The sequence below is a fragment of the Pseudochaenichthys georgianus genome, chromosome 4 (assembly GCF_902827115.2).
Source record: "Pseudochaenichthys georgianus chromosome 4, fPseGeo1.2, whole genome shotgun sequence".
NCBI lineage: Eukaryota > Metazoa > Chordata > Actinopteri > Perciformes > Channichthyidae > Pseudochaenichthys > Pseudochaenichthys georgianus.
Window position 1 is genome coordinate 35,843,965 of NC_047506.1, and position 16,671 is coordinate 35,860,635.

A 16,671-nucleotide genomic window follows, 5' to 3' on the forward strand; every position below is an offset into this window, starting at 1 on the left:
GGGAGACTGACGAGGGAACAGAAAATAGTTTGATCAATATCAATTTATATTTTAAACATATTACTTTGATAGTTTTCAACCATCTCTTCAAAACATATGACATCGGTGGACTTTTGCTGGCAGATGAGCTTCGGTGACACAGAACTGGTTGAAAAATGCTAAATATATTTTTATTTATGGTGTTTGAGACAGGACATTGTTAGCCTAGCTTAGCATAAAGCCTGGAAGCAAGGAGAAAGAGGAGAATAATCGGCAGACTTTTTTTAATAAATGTTAGAACATACTGAAGAATATTCATTACAGTTTGCTAGAGTTCAAAGTATTTGTTTTCAATGTCTCCAACCAGAAGTGCATCTACATTATGATTGTATTTTCAGTTAATTTTTCCTCAGCACCTTTTCACCTGAAAATCCTACTCTATAGAATGTAGCATGCTTATTTCTGAGTTGTTGTTGGCAGCGCCAGACATGTTTGATGGATATAGTTCCCTCACTGCAGTTTTCAGACGGAAACCAACAGCAAGCTTGAGCTGTTTCGTGTTGATCACAGTTCCATCCCCTCTCTGCTCACACTCAGCTGCCCTCTCCACACTTTTAAAACGCATGTGTAATTTCAGGGATGGACAAGCATGAAACATATGGGCGGAGGGGGCTTCTTTATAGATTGGCATTGTTTATGAAAAGCATTTTAATAAAGTGTCCACAAACAAGAGAACAGCAGAAAGTGTTTTTATGACTCTAAAATGAGCTCTTTTAACATATTTCGGTTTTCTTCATGTATGGTGGCCACTCAACTACCTTCTGACAGTAGTATTAATCTCATATCTTAATTAAAGAGGCCCTATTGTGCTTTATAAAGTCTCCCCATTCCTGTGGATTGGTATATAGGTTTTGTGTGCATGTAAATGGTCTGCAGAGGCTGAAATCCCTGTGTTCCCTCACGAGGGAGTTTCTCTCCCACACACTCCCCCTGCCTGAAACACCTCTATTGGACTTTTTTGTTTACTTCTGTAACACTCTTTATTGGCTAGCGCTCCAACTTCGGGACATAATTAAGTGGTTGACCAATCAAAACAGAGCTGGCCAGCTAACCAATCAGAGCAGACTGGGCTCTGGTTTCAGACAGAGGGTGAAAAGAGGTGCCGCAGTACAGACAGTATGAGACAAATTAAGGACATTATGGAAACATGTCACAGAAGGGTCACAAAATACAAAAATAGGTTTTTGCATATGGGTTTAGAATGAAAACAATTAAAAATGTGGAATTATTTTGGACTAAGAGTTGATTTATGCTGAAACAATTATGTTTGAGTATTTGAGCCTGTGTTTTTGTTGTAATATACATTTCTAAGAAAATGTACACAATGATACATACAGTACATAGCCCAAAAGTGAGAATGCATGAGTATAAAGGGACAATTAAAATAGTGTTGAGCACAGATTTCACACACACACACACACACACACACACACACATTTCCATCAATTCTCCCTGTGCAGGCGTTCAGCTTGAGCATTTATCACGGTGCACGAGCAGCACGCAGAGCACAACAACACACTCCTCTCTGTCTGCATCTTGTTTCCGTGACTCCACCTCCTCTCCTGCCCTCACTCCTCTTCCCTCCATCTGTTGCACTCACTCACTCCGCATAACCTCACTCCTTCTCTATTCTCCATCCAATAATTAGGGCTCTGTCCAATCACAATCCTGGGAAACTGCACTTTTGTTATTCTTCCATGCCTTATCTAGTCATAAAGCATTTTGGGGGGTTTTCTCAGGCATTTCACACTTTCCTTAAGAAACGGCCAACATAATAATTGCCAAGTCTTGCATTATAAGATATAAACATAGTACAAAGAAATGCAAACACATGGGCTGCCACACAAACAGCCTAAGAGCTGAGACTCAATACTTCAACCCTTGCAGCAACAAGACTGCACCTTCAGTTTCCATGACTCATATCACCCATGTAATGTCATGTATTATAATACACAGTGTTTAGTTGACTATACTTACAATTTAACGTGCTATTTATATAATGCATGTTGCATGGTGAAAGCATGAATACAGGACAGACCATCAGCAGGTTGCACATGCATTTAAATCAAATGCATCAACACTACTTTAAAGTGTAAATCATGCATATTGTGGATTATAATGTGAAAATCAAAGCATGATCACACTGCATGAGACTCTGAACAGAGCGCAAAGACATGTCTTATGAAAGCCAAGTCATTCAACTATCATAATGATGCAAACAATGCAAATAAAGAATCATCTGACGCTGTTTTACACAGGTTTGATAGATAATTCTTATTTAATAACATGAATTTAATGATACTTTTACCAATCTGCATGTAAAAATATGCAGATTGGAAATATGTGGTAATCATACAGAATACAAAATGACTCCAGACGAATAGGCAAACTATTCAAATCGTCTTGTTATTCATTGAAAACAGCATACCTTTCAATAAGCTTCTGCAGCTCAAAACGCACCTGTTAAAGTTGACTCTTTAAGGAAAAAACGTGATTTTTTTTTACCACAGAATATGGCATTTTGCGGACAAACAATATATTTGGGTGTCTTTTAGGCAGTTTCAGTGTGAATGTTGACGGACTTGTGTAAATATATAATTCAGTGTCAGTCTGCACACATGTCACAGTCTGCATTTCTGACAAAAGCACAACAGTGAAGATAAAAGATGCCATAACTCACCATGTTCATGATTCCGGGACCTTCTCACTTCGGAAAAAGATGCTGAAGACCAGCAGAGCAGGGAGGTCCCCAGATCAGATACAGTTCAGAAAAGAGTCTCCTAATTCCTCCAGTTCCGCAACACTTGCTCTAATCCCCCCGAGGTGAGATGGATAAAAGTGGTCCGTAAAAAAGCTCCGGGACCAGAGTCAGGCCGGCAGACCCCGCGCCGCTGGGGGAGAAATCTCTCTAGTCCGTTACTCCCCGGTAATACAGCTGTATCAGACTGTTCCCGGTCCGTCCGCGGCTCCTCTCTCACAGAGCAGCATCCCAAACAGTTCCTCCGTACACACCCTCGGGAAGAGTCGGCCACACTCGGCTGTTTCCGGATAGCAAGGACTAAGGCTGACAATGACGTCCAAGCTATTGTTGTAAATGGATGAGCTTGTGTTTGTAGCCTACTGCATTATTTTTTTAAATGCATCAAAAGACGTGTAATGAGATACAATTGTGCAAATGTTTTAAAATGTTATATTTTAATTGCACAATATGCACAAATCAGACTGTTTACTCTTAAGCAGTACGATTTTGAAATCAAAGTTTAATGATTTGGAATAAAAACGAATTGTTATGAAAAGGATTAATGAATCATTTCAGAATTTGTTGAGTTTGAATACGTTAATTGAATATCTTTTTACAATGCTTGGTTAATTTATAGCTTACATTTCGACCAATGTATTTTACTTTTTGTATTTGTCTTGTTTATTCTATAGGCCTACACATGTTGGGAATTCGATTACTCACAGCTCTGAATGTATTAAACAAATCGTTTCTCATAAATAGATGTGAGCAGGAGTAGGCTGAACACACCTTTATTTAAGGTTAAATCCAGATGAGGCAAGGTCAAACCGAGCAGAACCTTTCCACAGGCGAACCAGAATCAAACAGTGGCTGACCAAAGAAACAGGACTTAAATTAAAGCAGGTCTAATCACATAGAAGAGACACAGCTGGTGAGGGGAGGTGTGGGGCAAACAATTACAAAAAGGAGGGAAAACACAGAAACAGGAAGTAAGAGAGGAGTGTATTTTTGCAAAATGAAACAGGAGACAAGAAACTCAAAAAACATTACCATAATATACTTAGGTCTATGGAATAATGTATAGGCCAGTGCCGAATGTGGGAATGGTGACTAAAAAGCCCATAACTTGAGAATGGCTACTCTTTTCCTCTTCAGATTTGCTGAGGTATGAACCAGGTGGCTGTCCTAGATCAACAAATAGTCAGACAATTATTTAACTAAAAAAATACTGAATTATAGTCCTGTAAACTTAGCTTTAGTTTAGATGGAAATTGTACTTTTTGGTGATAGGAACATATAGGAGTCAATCACTTTTCTCTCATTTATCAGAAAAACAGTAATCCCTAAAAAATATACTATTACTGAATTGTCTAGGGTGCTATTGAACACTAACCAGTAGATGGAAATATCTGGTACAGTTCTATTGCAAATTAGATTTCTTTAGACATAGGCCTACCTCTTCTACAGCCAAATTCCGAGTGGGAGATAAGTGGCACAATAGCTTATAAATTAAGAATGCTCACTCTGATGGTCATCATATTTGGAGAGGGAAATACCAGGTGGCTGAACTACATCACCAAATAGTCAGAATAAGAGTAACCCAATACAATAAAGTGTATCAGTTCTAAATTGCAAGAAGCTGCAGTACATATGCAGGAGCCTGTACGTGGCGCTGTAACTCCCTCCGCAAAAGCAGCGAAGAAGCATGGTTGTCATGGTTGCTCTTCTGTTTATTCTCCGCGTTGGGGGCCGAGGGAACCGGGCAGAGTTTTTCGCCAGTCAACGTGTATTAACGTTTAAATCTTCAGACAAAATAATAAAAGTGCCGGTCAAAGGTCTTCTTTGTTATTTATTGAGCTTTAAAACAAATGAATAACGACTCTATATGCTCCTGGGACCCAGCCCATTGAAAATGTCCACTGTAGTGGACATGTTGTTATCATGCATCTCCTTTTACTCTTTTGAGCTACTCTATCAGTCCCTGATGTGCTGTGTACAGAGGACATCCTGGTCTTTCCAGTGATATGTGACATTGGTTAAAATTGCATGCTGGGAAGTTCCTCTTTCTTTTCATCCAAAATGGCTGGCATATACGAAAAACTAAATTGTATAGAAGCAGGAGGAGAAGTCAAATATTGTTGAATACTTATAATTTGTACCATGAAAATCATATATATTCTTGTTTATTAACATGTGAGGAACTATATAATTAGTTCTGAAAGCAATTAAATAATTCAAGTTTTCAAATAACAGCCCTTTTATAAATGTCTATTGTGGTGGACGTCAGGACCATCTTCATGGACTTTATGACTCAATATTGTTGCAGGAGACGGAACTGAAGCAGACATTTTCTGTACCAGAAAGTTCAGGGAGATTCAGATATTGAGCTCTCAGATGATGAGAGAGATGAGGCTTTCACACCTGGGATAGAAAAGGGTCAAGAAGAAGGGGGGGAAAGATGCAGGAGGCTCCATGAGCGCACAGATAGATACATAATCATGTATGTGTGTTGTACACATGCTGCATGTGTGCTAATATGTTTTAATCTCTGACTTGAATTCAGTGTTATTTTATATTCAGTTTGTCTTGATGTGTACTAAAATTAAAATGACTTTGAGCTGCATCCTGTGCGTGAAAAGTGCTATAAATCAAGGCTTTATTATTTTAAAGGAACCGTTAAAAAGCTTAGTGAAACATAACATAAGTGTGTAAAGTAATGTATACTGTGTGCACTGATTCTGACAAGTAGTGTTACTAGTACTATAAATAATATGGACATTTATCATATACAATTAAAAAATATATTAAATACATAACATGGGCATCTGTATTTCTTTTGCTGATAATCTCTCAGAAATATTTTAAACTGCACAAAGATGTGGCCGTTTCTGAGGATTGGGGGATATACTCATGCTTATATTAAATGTTTTATTTCTCAAATCTTTATAATTTTTAGTATAAGAAGTAAGAGCCTAAACATAATTCCTGGTAGTATGCTATGCTGAGATCTACTATATTTTACAACAAAAATAATATCAGTTAAGCAACCTGAATGCAATCTTACAGGATCCCTAAATAAAGCTTTTGCTGGGAACAAGGTAAAGGGGAAATTCAATGAAATTAAGTTGCATGAACTTCAATGTTTTATAAAAAAACAACAACACCAACTGTCAGGAAGAGACTTAACAGACTGGTAAAGAAGGCCAGCTCTGTTCTGGGGAGTCCTGTGGAGGTGGTGGGAGACAGGAGAATGGCAGCCAAGCTCTCATTCCTGCTGGACAACGTGTTGTGTCTCCCCCCCTCCATGACACCCTGTCCGCACTGTGCAGCTCCTTCAGTGACAGGCTCCAGCACCCCTTCCACCATCCTTCCTGCAGTGGTCAGGCTGTACAACCACCATGGTCCCTGGTAGACCCCCACACACATATAACAACAAAGACTGTAACACTCCTGCAATATTAGTATACTATGTGCAATATATATACTTGCACCTTTAAAATGTCACCTTGCTGCTGTACCGCTTCACTGTTACTGGTACTCAATGTGCTTTTTAAATTGTGTCATTTATTTTGTATCTTTAATATTGTTATGCATGCTTTTGGTTAATTTTTGGGGCTTTTTACTTTCTTTAACAAATGTAAATGTCTCCTCTGTGGGAAGAATGAAGGTGTTCTGATTCTGATTCTAATTCTGATTCTGGTGATCTGGAACACTTTCCGGAACACAGAGGAAGACAGAGGCTAGGTTCTGAAGCCAGTCTACTCACTGCACCACAACTGAGAAACACTACGTACGGTGGTACCTGTGAACTTCAAACTCCAAATATTTTACTAGAGAAGAGATATTTCAACAAAGAAACAGGAAGATTGAAATACATCACTGAAGTAAGGCTTGGTGGATCTTTCCTTCTTTTCCGTCCATCATGGATCTTTGGTCCAAGCAACGCCTGAAAAAGGCTCAGACGATGGTAAGATACTCTTCTCGGTTTCAGCTATTTCAAACGCAAAATGATATTCACAAATAATTCAACAAGTTTCCGTTTTCAATCACCTTGTGTGTGCATGTATCTGAATGTGTGAATGTAATATCTATTGTTGCAGTGGAAACAAATATGTTGTGCATGTGAAACAGTTTTGGACACACAAATTATTTTCAAATTCTCAAAAAGTTACTTTTTTTTGTAAATGTGTTGTAGCTTATAACTCCACACCTATAGATTAAAATTGAAGGAAACCTTACTGTCGCATTCCCGACACCTGATCACGCCCAAACCGATTTACGACACTGTTTGGTACCTCCTGTCTACTATTTATTTACTATTTAAGCTTGATGTTACTTCCTGCTCCCTTGAGCAGCATACCTCATGTGTGGGAGTTGAACCATATCCTTTGTATGTGACTTAACTCTGCTCCTTCTTGCAAGAATAAATTAGTACCTCACTATTGATTCTCAACCCGGTGTCGAGTGATATTTTCCTAACAGTTGAAGACATTTCTGCACACATTTTAATTACAACTAGACAAAATCCTTTTATTTCACATTCACACAATCAGACATTACATTACATTTCTTTGTCACATGCTCATAAAAAAATATTTACAACTGCTAAATGTGAAATGATTTGCTCCTATACTTGAAACCATTTCAAAACACAAATGAACAAACACAAACATAATCTTTTCTTAGGCAAATGACCATCACCTCTACCAAAGAGGGTCTGGGTCACGCATCAGGAAAACGCACAATAAGGCGGGTCCTTGTAATAAAACAGACAGGTAAGTTTTGGGTTAGACTTCAAATTATTCAAAATATAAAATGTGTAAGATGTCATCTTGAGCACATAATAGTTTTATAATAAAGGTTTGAAAATGATTTTTGGACATTAAGCATGTCTTTATTGGATTTCGTGCAGCTTTCAACATCAGCCAAAGAAACACGTTGTGCACTGCCTCGCTGAGGAGGTCCCACTGCCTCCGAGCCCTCCACCTGCTGACATCAGCCATGAGAAGATTTCCCTGCATTCATCTAACATAGGGTTTCCTTCTCTGGACGATGAGGTGGCCTCTCTGATGTCCTACCGTCTCAATTTGACAGCTTGTGATGTTCCTCTGCCTCCAAGTCCTAAACCTGCTGTGTTGGACAAGAGCAAAACTCATGAGAAGAAGTACCCAGATCAGAAAACCATCGGGTTTCCTTCTCTAGATGAGGAACTGGCCAGTTTTACGACCCAGCCTCTCTGTGTAATGGCTTGTGATATTCCACTGCCTCCAAGTACTCCTCCTATCGAGGCTGTCCTTTATATGCTTCACTGTCATGAGAAGATTCTGAAAAGCATTGGGTTTCGTTCTTTGGATGAAAACACCAACCCAAAGCGTCCCAATGTGTTGCCTCATGAGATTCCACTTCCTCCAAATCCATTTCCTGATGTGCTGCACAAAGGAAGCACTCCTGAGAAGAAGAACCTGGATCTAAAAGACATTGGGTTTCCTTCAGTGGATGATGAGGTAGCCTGTTTTATGAACCAGCCTTACAGAGAAAAGGCTTGTGATGTTTCACTGACTCCAAGCCCTACACCTGCTGATGCTCCATGTCATGTGAGACACTTTGAAGAGAAGAAATACCCAGATTTAAAAAGTATTGGGTTTCCTTCTCTGGATGATGAGGTTGCCTGTTTCATGAGCCAGCCTTTTGGACAAGCTCCACTTCCTCCAAGACCTCCACCTATCGAGTTGGCCGGGCAGATCCGCATTGAGAAGACGCACCCTGACCCTTTGGATGATGAATTGGCATGTCTGATTTCCCAGCTTCTGAGTGAAATGTCTCGTGATGTCCCTCTGACTTCAAGCCCTGCACCGGCCTGTGATGTGAGTCACTTTGAAGACGTCACTCTGGACGATGAGTTTGCCTCGCTGATGACCCAGCTTCTCAAACTGATAGCTAGTGATGTTCCTCAGCCTCCAAGCCCTGCACCTGCTGATGCTGCATGTCACATTGGACTCTTCCAAGAGAAGAATGACCCAGATCTGAAGAGTATTGGGTTTCCTTCTTTGGAGGACGAACCAAAATGTCCGGACATGTTGCCTCCACCAAGTCCCCCACCTGTTGAGTTGGACAAGGGGATCAGCGATGACATGACATACTCTGATTTGTCTGTCACAGGATTTCCTTCTATGGACGATGAGGTGACATGTCTGATGTCCCAGCCTCTCAGTGTAACGGCTAGTGATGTCCCACTGAATCAAAGCGCTGCACCTTTGGATGCTGCATGCCATGTGAGTCACTTTCAAGGGATGACGTACCCAGATGTAACAAGTATTGGTTTTCCTTCTTTGGACGAAGACCCAAAGTGTCCTAACCTGTTTCCTCCTGAAGTTACACCTGCTCAAAGGCCACTTCCTAGTGAGTTGGACAAAGGGAGTAGCAATGAGAAGACGTACCCTCATTTGTCTGTCATAGGGTTTCCTTCTCTGGACGATGAGGTAGCATGTCTGGTGCCACTCAGTGATAGGGCTTTTGATATTACAGTACCTGCACCTGATGATGATGTGTGGGAAAGTGGTGACACTAATAAGAAGAAGAACCCGGGGTGGCCAAACATTGGGTTTCCTTCACTTGATGACGACCCTGAACCGTCTAAACAGCCCAAACTGATGACCCGAGAGGTTTCACTGCCTCTGTCTACTGACGCTGTGTTCGGAAAGGGGAACACTGGTGTAAAGAAACACCAAAATGTACAAAACATCATGTTCCCTTCCCTGGAGGGGAACAGTGAACCATCAAAACAGCGTCACATGGGATTCACTCGTCAGAAAGAGCAACCAGATCTGATGAACTTCAGGTTTTCGGTTCCAGATGTGGACACAGTACAGCACTGTCAAGTTCCACTATCTTCTCCTACTGACACTGGGATCTACAAATGGAACAATGGTGTAAAGAAACACCAAAATGGACAAAGCATCATGTTCCCTTCAGTAGATGATGTCATTAAACAGCGTCATATGGGATTCACTCATCAGAAAAAGCAACCAGATCTGATGAAGTTCATCTTTTCTGTTCCTGATTTGGACACTTTCAAGCAACATTCTACTGACACTGTGTTCAAGAAAGGGAAAAATGGTGTAAAGAAACACCAAAATGTAGAACGCATCAACTTTCCATCAGTAGATGATGACATTGAAGAGCGTCACATGGGATTCACTCGTGAGAAAGAGCAGCCAGATCTGATGAACTTCAGGTTTTCGTTACCAGATGTGGACAGTTTACAGCAACATCAAGTTCCACTATCTTCTCCTACTGACTCTGGGTTCTACAAATGGAACAATGGTGTAAAGAAACACCAAAACGGACAGGGCGTTATGTTTCCTTCCCTGGATGATGACACCGAACCGTCCAAACAGCGTCACTCTGGATTCACTCATCAGAAAGAGCAACCAGATGTGATGAACTTCAGCTTTTCTGTACCAGATGTAGGACCCTGTCACCCGTGTCCCCTCCACCTGTTGGGATGCCACAACATGCAAAGGAGAAATACTCTGTCATAGGGTTTCCTTCTCTGGACGATGAGGTAGCATGTGTGGTGCCACTCAGTGATAGGGCTTTTGATGTTACAGTACCTGCACCTGATGATGATGTGTGGGAAAGTGGTGACACTAATAAGAAGAAGAACCCGGGGTGGCCAAACATTGGGTTTCCTTCACTTGATGACGACCCTGAACCGTCCAAACAGCCCAAACCGATGACCCGAGAGGTTTCACTGCCTCTGTCTACTGACGCTGTGTTCGGAAAGGGGAACACTGGTGTAAAGAAACACCAAAATGTACAAAACATCATGTTCCCTTCCCTGGAGGGGAACAGTGAACCATCAAAACAGCGTCACATGGGATTCACTCGTCAGAAAGAGCAACCAGATCTGATGAACTTCAGGTTTTCGGTTCCAGATGTGGACACAGTACAGCACTGTCAAGTTCCACTATCTTCTCCTACTGACACTGGGATCTACAAATGGAACAATGGTGTAAAGAAACACCAAAATGGACAAAGCATCATGTTCCCTTCAGTAGATGATGTCATTAAACAGCGTCATATTGGATTCACTCATCAGAAAAAGCAACCAGATCTGATGAAGTTCATCTTTTCTGTTCCAGATTTGGACACTTTCAAGCAACATTCTACTGACACTGTGTTCAAGAAAGGGAAAAATGGTTTAAAGAAACACCAAAATGTAGAACGCATCAACTTTCCATCAGTAGATGATGACATTGAAGAGCGTCACATGGGATTCACTCGTGAGAAAGAGCAGCCAGATCTGATGAACTTCAGGTTTTCGTTACCAGATGTGGACAGTTTACAGCAACATCAAGTTCCACTATCTTCTCCTACTGACTCTGGGTTCTACAAATGGAACAATGGTGTAAAGAAACACCAAAACGGACAGGGCGTTATGTTTCCTTCCCTGGATGATGACACCGAACCGTCCAAACAGCGTCACTCTGGATTCACTCATCAGAAAGAGCAACCAGATGTGATGAACTTCAGCTTTTCTGTACCAGATGTGGACCCTGTCACCCTGTCCCCTCCACCTGTTGGGATGCCACAACATGCAAAGGAGAAATACTCTGTCATAGGGTTTCCTTCTCTGGACGATGAGGTAGCATGTGTGGTGCCACTCAGTGATAGGGCTTTTGATGTTACAGTACCTGCAGCTGATGATGATGTGTGGGAAAGTGGTGACACTAATAAGAAGAAGAACCCGGGGTGGCCAAACATTGGGTTTCCTTCACTTGATGACGACCCTGAACCGTCCAAACAGTCCAAACCGATGACCCGAGAGGTTTCACTGCCTCTGTCTACTGACGCTGTGTTCGGAAAGGGGAACACTGGTGTAAAGAAACACCAAAATGTACAAAACATCATGTTCCCTTCCCTGGAGGGGAACAGTGAACCATCAAAACAGCGTCACATGGGATTCACTCGTCAGAAAGAGCAACCAGATCTGATGAACTTCAGGTTTTCGGTTCCAGATGTGGACACAGTACAGCACTGTCAAGTTCCACTATCTTCTCCTACTGACGCTGGGATCTACAAATGGAACAATGGTGTAAAGAAACACCAAAATGGACAAAGCATCATGTTCCCTTCAGTAGATGATGTCATTAAACAGCGTCATATGGGATTCACTCATCAGAAAAAGCAACCAGATCTGATGAAGTTCATCTTTTCTGTTCCAGATTTGGACACTTTCAAGCAACATCCTACTGACACTGTGTTCAAGAAAGGGAAAAATGGTGTAAAGAAACACCAAAATGTAGAACGCATCAACTTTCCATCAGTAGATGATGACATTGAAGAGCGTCACATGGGATTCACTCGTGAGAAAGAGCAGCCAGATCTGATGAACTTCAGGTTTTCGTTACCAGATGTGGACAGTTTACAGCAACATCAAGTTCCACTATCTTCTCCTACTGACTCTGGGTTCTACAAATGGAACAATGGTGTAAAGAAACACCAAAACGGACAGGGCGTTATGTTTCCTTCCCTGGATGATGACACCGAACCGTCCAAACAGCGTCACTCTGGATTCACTCATCAGAAAGAGCAACCAGATGTGATGAACTTCAGCTTTTCTGTACCAGATGTGGACCCTGTCACCCTGTCCCCTCCACCTGTTGGGATGCCACAACATGCAAAGGAGAAATACCGTGATTTATGTGCTGTTGCTTTTCCTTGTCTTGATTAAATGTAAGCCTGTCATGGCTGAATAACATCATCTTTTTTTGTATATGTTGGTATTTTTTTCTTTTGCTGTAAGGGACCAAATACTTTTTTTGTCAAAGGTCATGTTGATCGTAAAAGGTACATTTAAAACTGAGTCACAGCAAATAGCGCTGAAAAACACCAGTAGCACGAAAGTTGAATCAAACCTTGGGAACAACAACAATTCCTCGCTGCATATATATTCAAAAGATTTCATAAAAGTAACACATTGAACATAATTATAAAAAAACATACAGTAGACATAAACAGTGAATATAAATAAATAGGATATATGGTATTTTGATTTGATATACTTTATTAATCCCCATGGGGAAATTGTTTCTCTGCATTTGACCCATCCTAGTGTTAGGAGCAGTGGGCTGCCATTTTGAACGGCGCCCGGGGAGCAGTGTAGGAAACAGTGCCTTGCTCAGGGACACCTCGGTAGCACTTGGTCTTGCCGGGATTTGAACTGGTGACCTTCCAGTTGCCAAGCCAAGTCCCTATCGACTTCGCCACCACCGCCCTATATATATATGTATAGCAAGAAATATTCTGAATCTCTATCAAAGGGAAATCTGTCTCCTAATCTGGTGGGATATGAACATTTAACAACATCAACCCTAACAGTAACAGAGTGTTTTACAGTATATATATTATATATACTAACATGCGCATACCCATGCCATGAGAAACAATGCACACCTCTTGTTATTTATCCTCAACAACTTTGAATAATGATCAAATAATAAATACAAATAGATTCGCAGTAAATTCAACTAAATTAGAAAACAATCCTGCATTGGGTGGTGTGTGATAAACCATGTGTTTGGGTGACAATAAATAGGAGGCGTACAGTAGATACATAAACAATAAAACCATATTAGGCCTACATTTACACATTATAAATATATATATATACACACTGTATATTGATAAGGCAATTACAGTGGACCCAAATAAAACTTACTTGAATAATTTGTGTTTCTTTACCTGATTGAGTGTAGACTGTAACAATATTACTATTAATCCATCATATAATCATGATGGATTATCAGTAATCATTTCAAAGTGACACAGAGACATTGGATGAACCTTCAGCAGCGTTTATATGCGTCGTATTGCCCTTGAACACAACTTTTGATCCGAAAACAGCAAAGGAGGCCAACTCCCACCTGTCGAGTACGGCTGTACTGAGGTGTTTTTCCTCCGGAGACGTCGCGAAGAGACGGAGCGGCTCCACCTGTTGCTGCCTGCGATCTGCGATCTACGGAGGCCTGTTCGTCGCGAAGAGACGGAGCGGCTCCACCTGTTTGCTGCCTGCGATCTGCGATCTACGGAGGCCTGCTCCCACCTGTAGAGTAAGGCTGCACTGGAGAGGTTTTTACCCCGGAGTCGTCGGGGAGAGACGGAGTGGATCCACGCTTCGGGCTTGGCCTGCTTCCACGGGGCGTGTGCTGCTGTGCGGAGGAGGATTTTACCACGGCTGGGGCCTGCTTTCCACCTGTCCTGGTTCTGCTGTTGCAGAGGCCTGCTTTCACCCCGGGGATACCACGCTGCTGCTTTCGTCTGTCCTTTGCTGCTGTGCTGATTTTGCTCCAGGAACATCGCGGATTCTGTGCGCTGGTCTGGGAAAATGGCCCATATCGGGATTCTGCTGTGCCTGTTAACTATTTTGGACTATGAGAAGATCTCTAGTCATTCTGAGGAGTCTACTGGATTCAGGTCTGTTCTGCCACCCGCAGTGGGCATCCCCTGCAAAGGTTTGGATGTGTTACACAAACAATTACCGGTTGCATTGTCACAGACAATCTGCTCGACAAAATATGTTTGTCTTTTTTGTTTTCCTGCGATGATGGTTCTTCAGGACTGCTTCTTAAGCTCTAATCACACTCTCGCAGACTTTTCCGGTGATTCTAAAGTAGATGACAATGTATGTGTGTCGCTTAAGAGGAAAAGATGCCTGGTTTTTTTGTTGTTATTACTGTCAGGAAATGTACAACCTAACCCTGGTCCGCCCAGTAGTAGTAGTCACATCGCTACTCCTGCTGATTTTAAAGCTAGGTCTGGGTTGGGTTTCATCCACTTGAATGTGTATCCACATTAGTTTCCAAATCTATCAGTAAGCAATTTGAATTGTTAGCCTTAAATATCAACACACTCTCACTCCCTAAGCGTCCAATAGCGACGTTTGGTCAGTGTCCGTGGCGTCCAATTGTGACGCTCCTAGGCTCCTTCAGCGTCATAAAGGGACGCAAATAGCTTTCAACTGATTGCAATGTATTCCCATCTGCGTCGGGATTTGACGCTCATGGAAGCACGGCATTCGTTTGTGTCGGCTGCCCTTAAAGGTAATGTGAGCGTCCATTCCCATTGGATAACGGAGAATTGTACACCCGGAAGTAAGTATTCCTTTTACTGTCGATTGATTTTACAGTGATATCTGCACTACTCATCGACTAAAAAACACCAGATTATCCTTGTTAATTACACAACATTGATTGGCTTAAATTGTGTGCAATGCTTTTGTATTTTTCCCTTTCGATTCGGAGAAACAAATATTTGTTCTGAGTAAAGGATGGCAGAAGACACACTCAAAAAACTGACTTTTTGGTGTAGTAAAATATATTTAATTAACTGTCATACTTTTTACATGGTAATATCAAGATTCACAAAGAACTAGAATTTCTTAAGTAACATTTTAAATGTATACACCTTTTATTCATGTAATACATTTACAGTGTGGGAGGAGTAAGTTTTATTATATATTTACTCATACTATTTAAATGATTTATAATCACTGCTCATAAACCTTAAAATAGTAAGTAAATGTTAATCTAAAACCATAGTAGCTGTTTGAATCCGCGCATGCGTCTTGACAAGACAAGATACCCGTGTTTTTGGACGACGGTTCAGTTGGGTTTGCAGTTGCACATTTGAAGGCTGTCGGAGGAGCTGTATGGCTGGAAAAAGAAGTGTTGGTAAGTTATTGTCTCTCTGTTTAAGACTTATGATAATATATGTATCTTTGTGCATAATAGCCTAATTCTTGTTTGCTTGAACCATGTTAACGTTTCTGTGCATTAGTTCACAAAGTTGAGAGATTATGTTTTAGATATGTTACGTGCTGTTAGCTAGCTAACCTTAACTGTAATTTACCAGATAATTTAAAAAAAACACTCACATGTATCTAAAGAAGGTTCCACGTTTTATTTCACGTCTATAAAACTAAGGGCATAACAGTTGGAATAGCATTGTCAAAAGCAGAGGAGAGGAAAAGTAATGTTAGCTGAGTTAGCGTTAGCCGCAGTTTTCCAAAATTAGCTTTGTCATCCTGTCAGGTTATGGTTACAATGGATTTTTTTTAAACATTAAAAAAAATATGTACAGAAACCAAAGAGGTTACAGTGCTTGCATTATGTCAAATACGCCAATCTATTGTGTTGTATAGATATATTAGCTACTGAAATTAGCATGCTAACTGACTAGCACTGGCATCAGCCGAGGCGCCAGGATTTCAATTGTGGGTGGGCCAATGTAATTTCGGCTGGGCCTGTTCTAATAGATGTTTCTCGTTAACAAAAATACGGAATAATGAGCGAACACCTGATGTGTGTCTGTGTGGTTAGACCGCAGCGTGCTGTCCTTTAGCGGATCTAGCGAAGTGAGCGGCCGTGCGTAAAAGGCACTGGTTCTCTGACGCGGCACTTTTCAGAGTCTGCAGATTTATCATTAGGCTACTTCCTTCTGATACTGCAGAGATTTCATGAGCTGAAGGTACGTGTCATACATAAGCAGCTGGCAGCAGATACTGTTGCTTCACACTCATAAGCTTTGCTGATTTGGGCTGGAGAATGCCTGCCGCGTCACGGAGCGTCCACACTACAGCTTCAAAAAAAGCTTGGAGCTGGGTGTGTCTGAAGCTTGGGGATTTTATTCAAGCAACGCGACCAACAACCAATCACATGAATCTCCCGCCCCCGACATACAAAGCAAATGTTACATGCAACAGCGCTACCGCTGTTTTCTCGTTTCTGCCATCAATAAATGAACGAAGCGTACACGGACCAAGCAATCCCAAATGAAGCTAATTCACAGTAAACACACACATGGCTTAAAATATCTTATAATTATATTGT

At 41.2% G+C, this 16,671-nt stretch overlaps 2 protein-coding genes across 2 annotated transcripts in view; one reads left to right on the forward strand and one right to left on the reverse strand.

The window, feature by feature from the left end:
* The window catches only part of ptprfa (protein tyrosine phosphatase receptor type Fa), a 347,360-nt gene extending 344,338 nt beyond the window's left edge, over positions 1 to 3,022 (reverse strand). Inside the window, 1 exon segment of the mRNA XM_071202945.1 lies at positions 2,720 to 3,022. The gene's annotated coding sequence lies outside the window, so the exon portion shown is untranslated.
* Positions 3,023 to 6,516: 3,494 nt separating this feature from the next.
* LOC117445021 (uncharacterized) lies at positions 6,517 to 12,515 on the forward strand. Its single transcript, XM_034080414.2, has 4 exons — positions 6,517 to 6,746; positions 7,466 to 7,554; positions 7,692 to 10,255; positions 10,390 to 12,515. The coding sequence occupies exons 1-4, from the start codon at positions 6,702 to 6,704 to the stop codon at positions 12,513 to 12,515; spliced, it is 4,824 nt and encodes a 1,607-aa protein (XP_033936305.1). The 5' UTR covers positions 6,517 to 6,701.
* Positions 12,516 to 16,671: the final 4,156 nt, after the last annotated feature.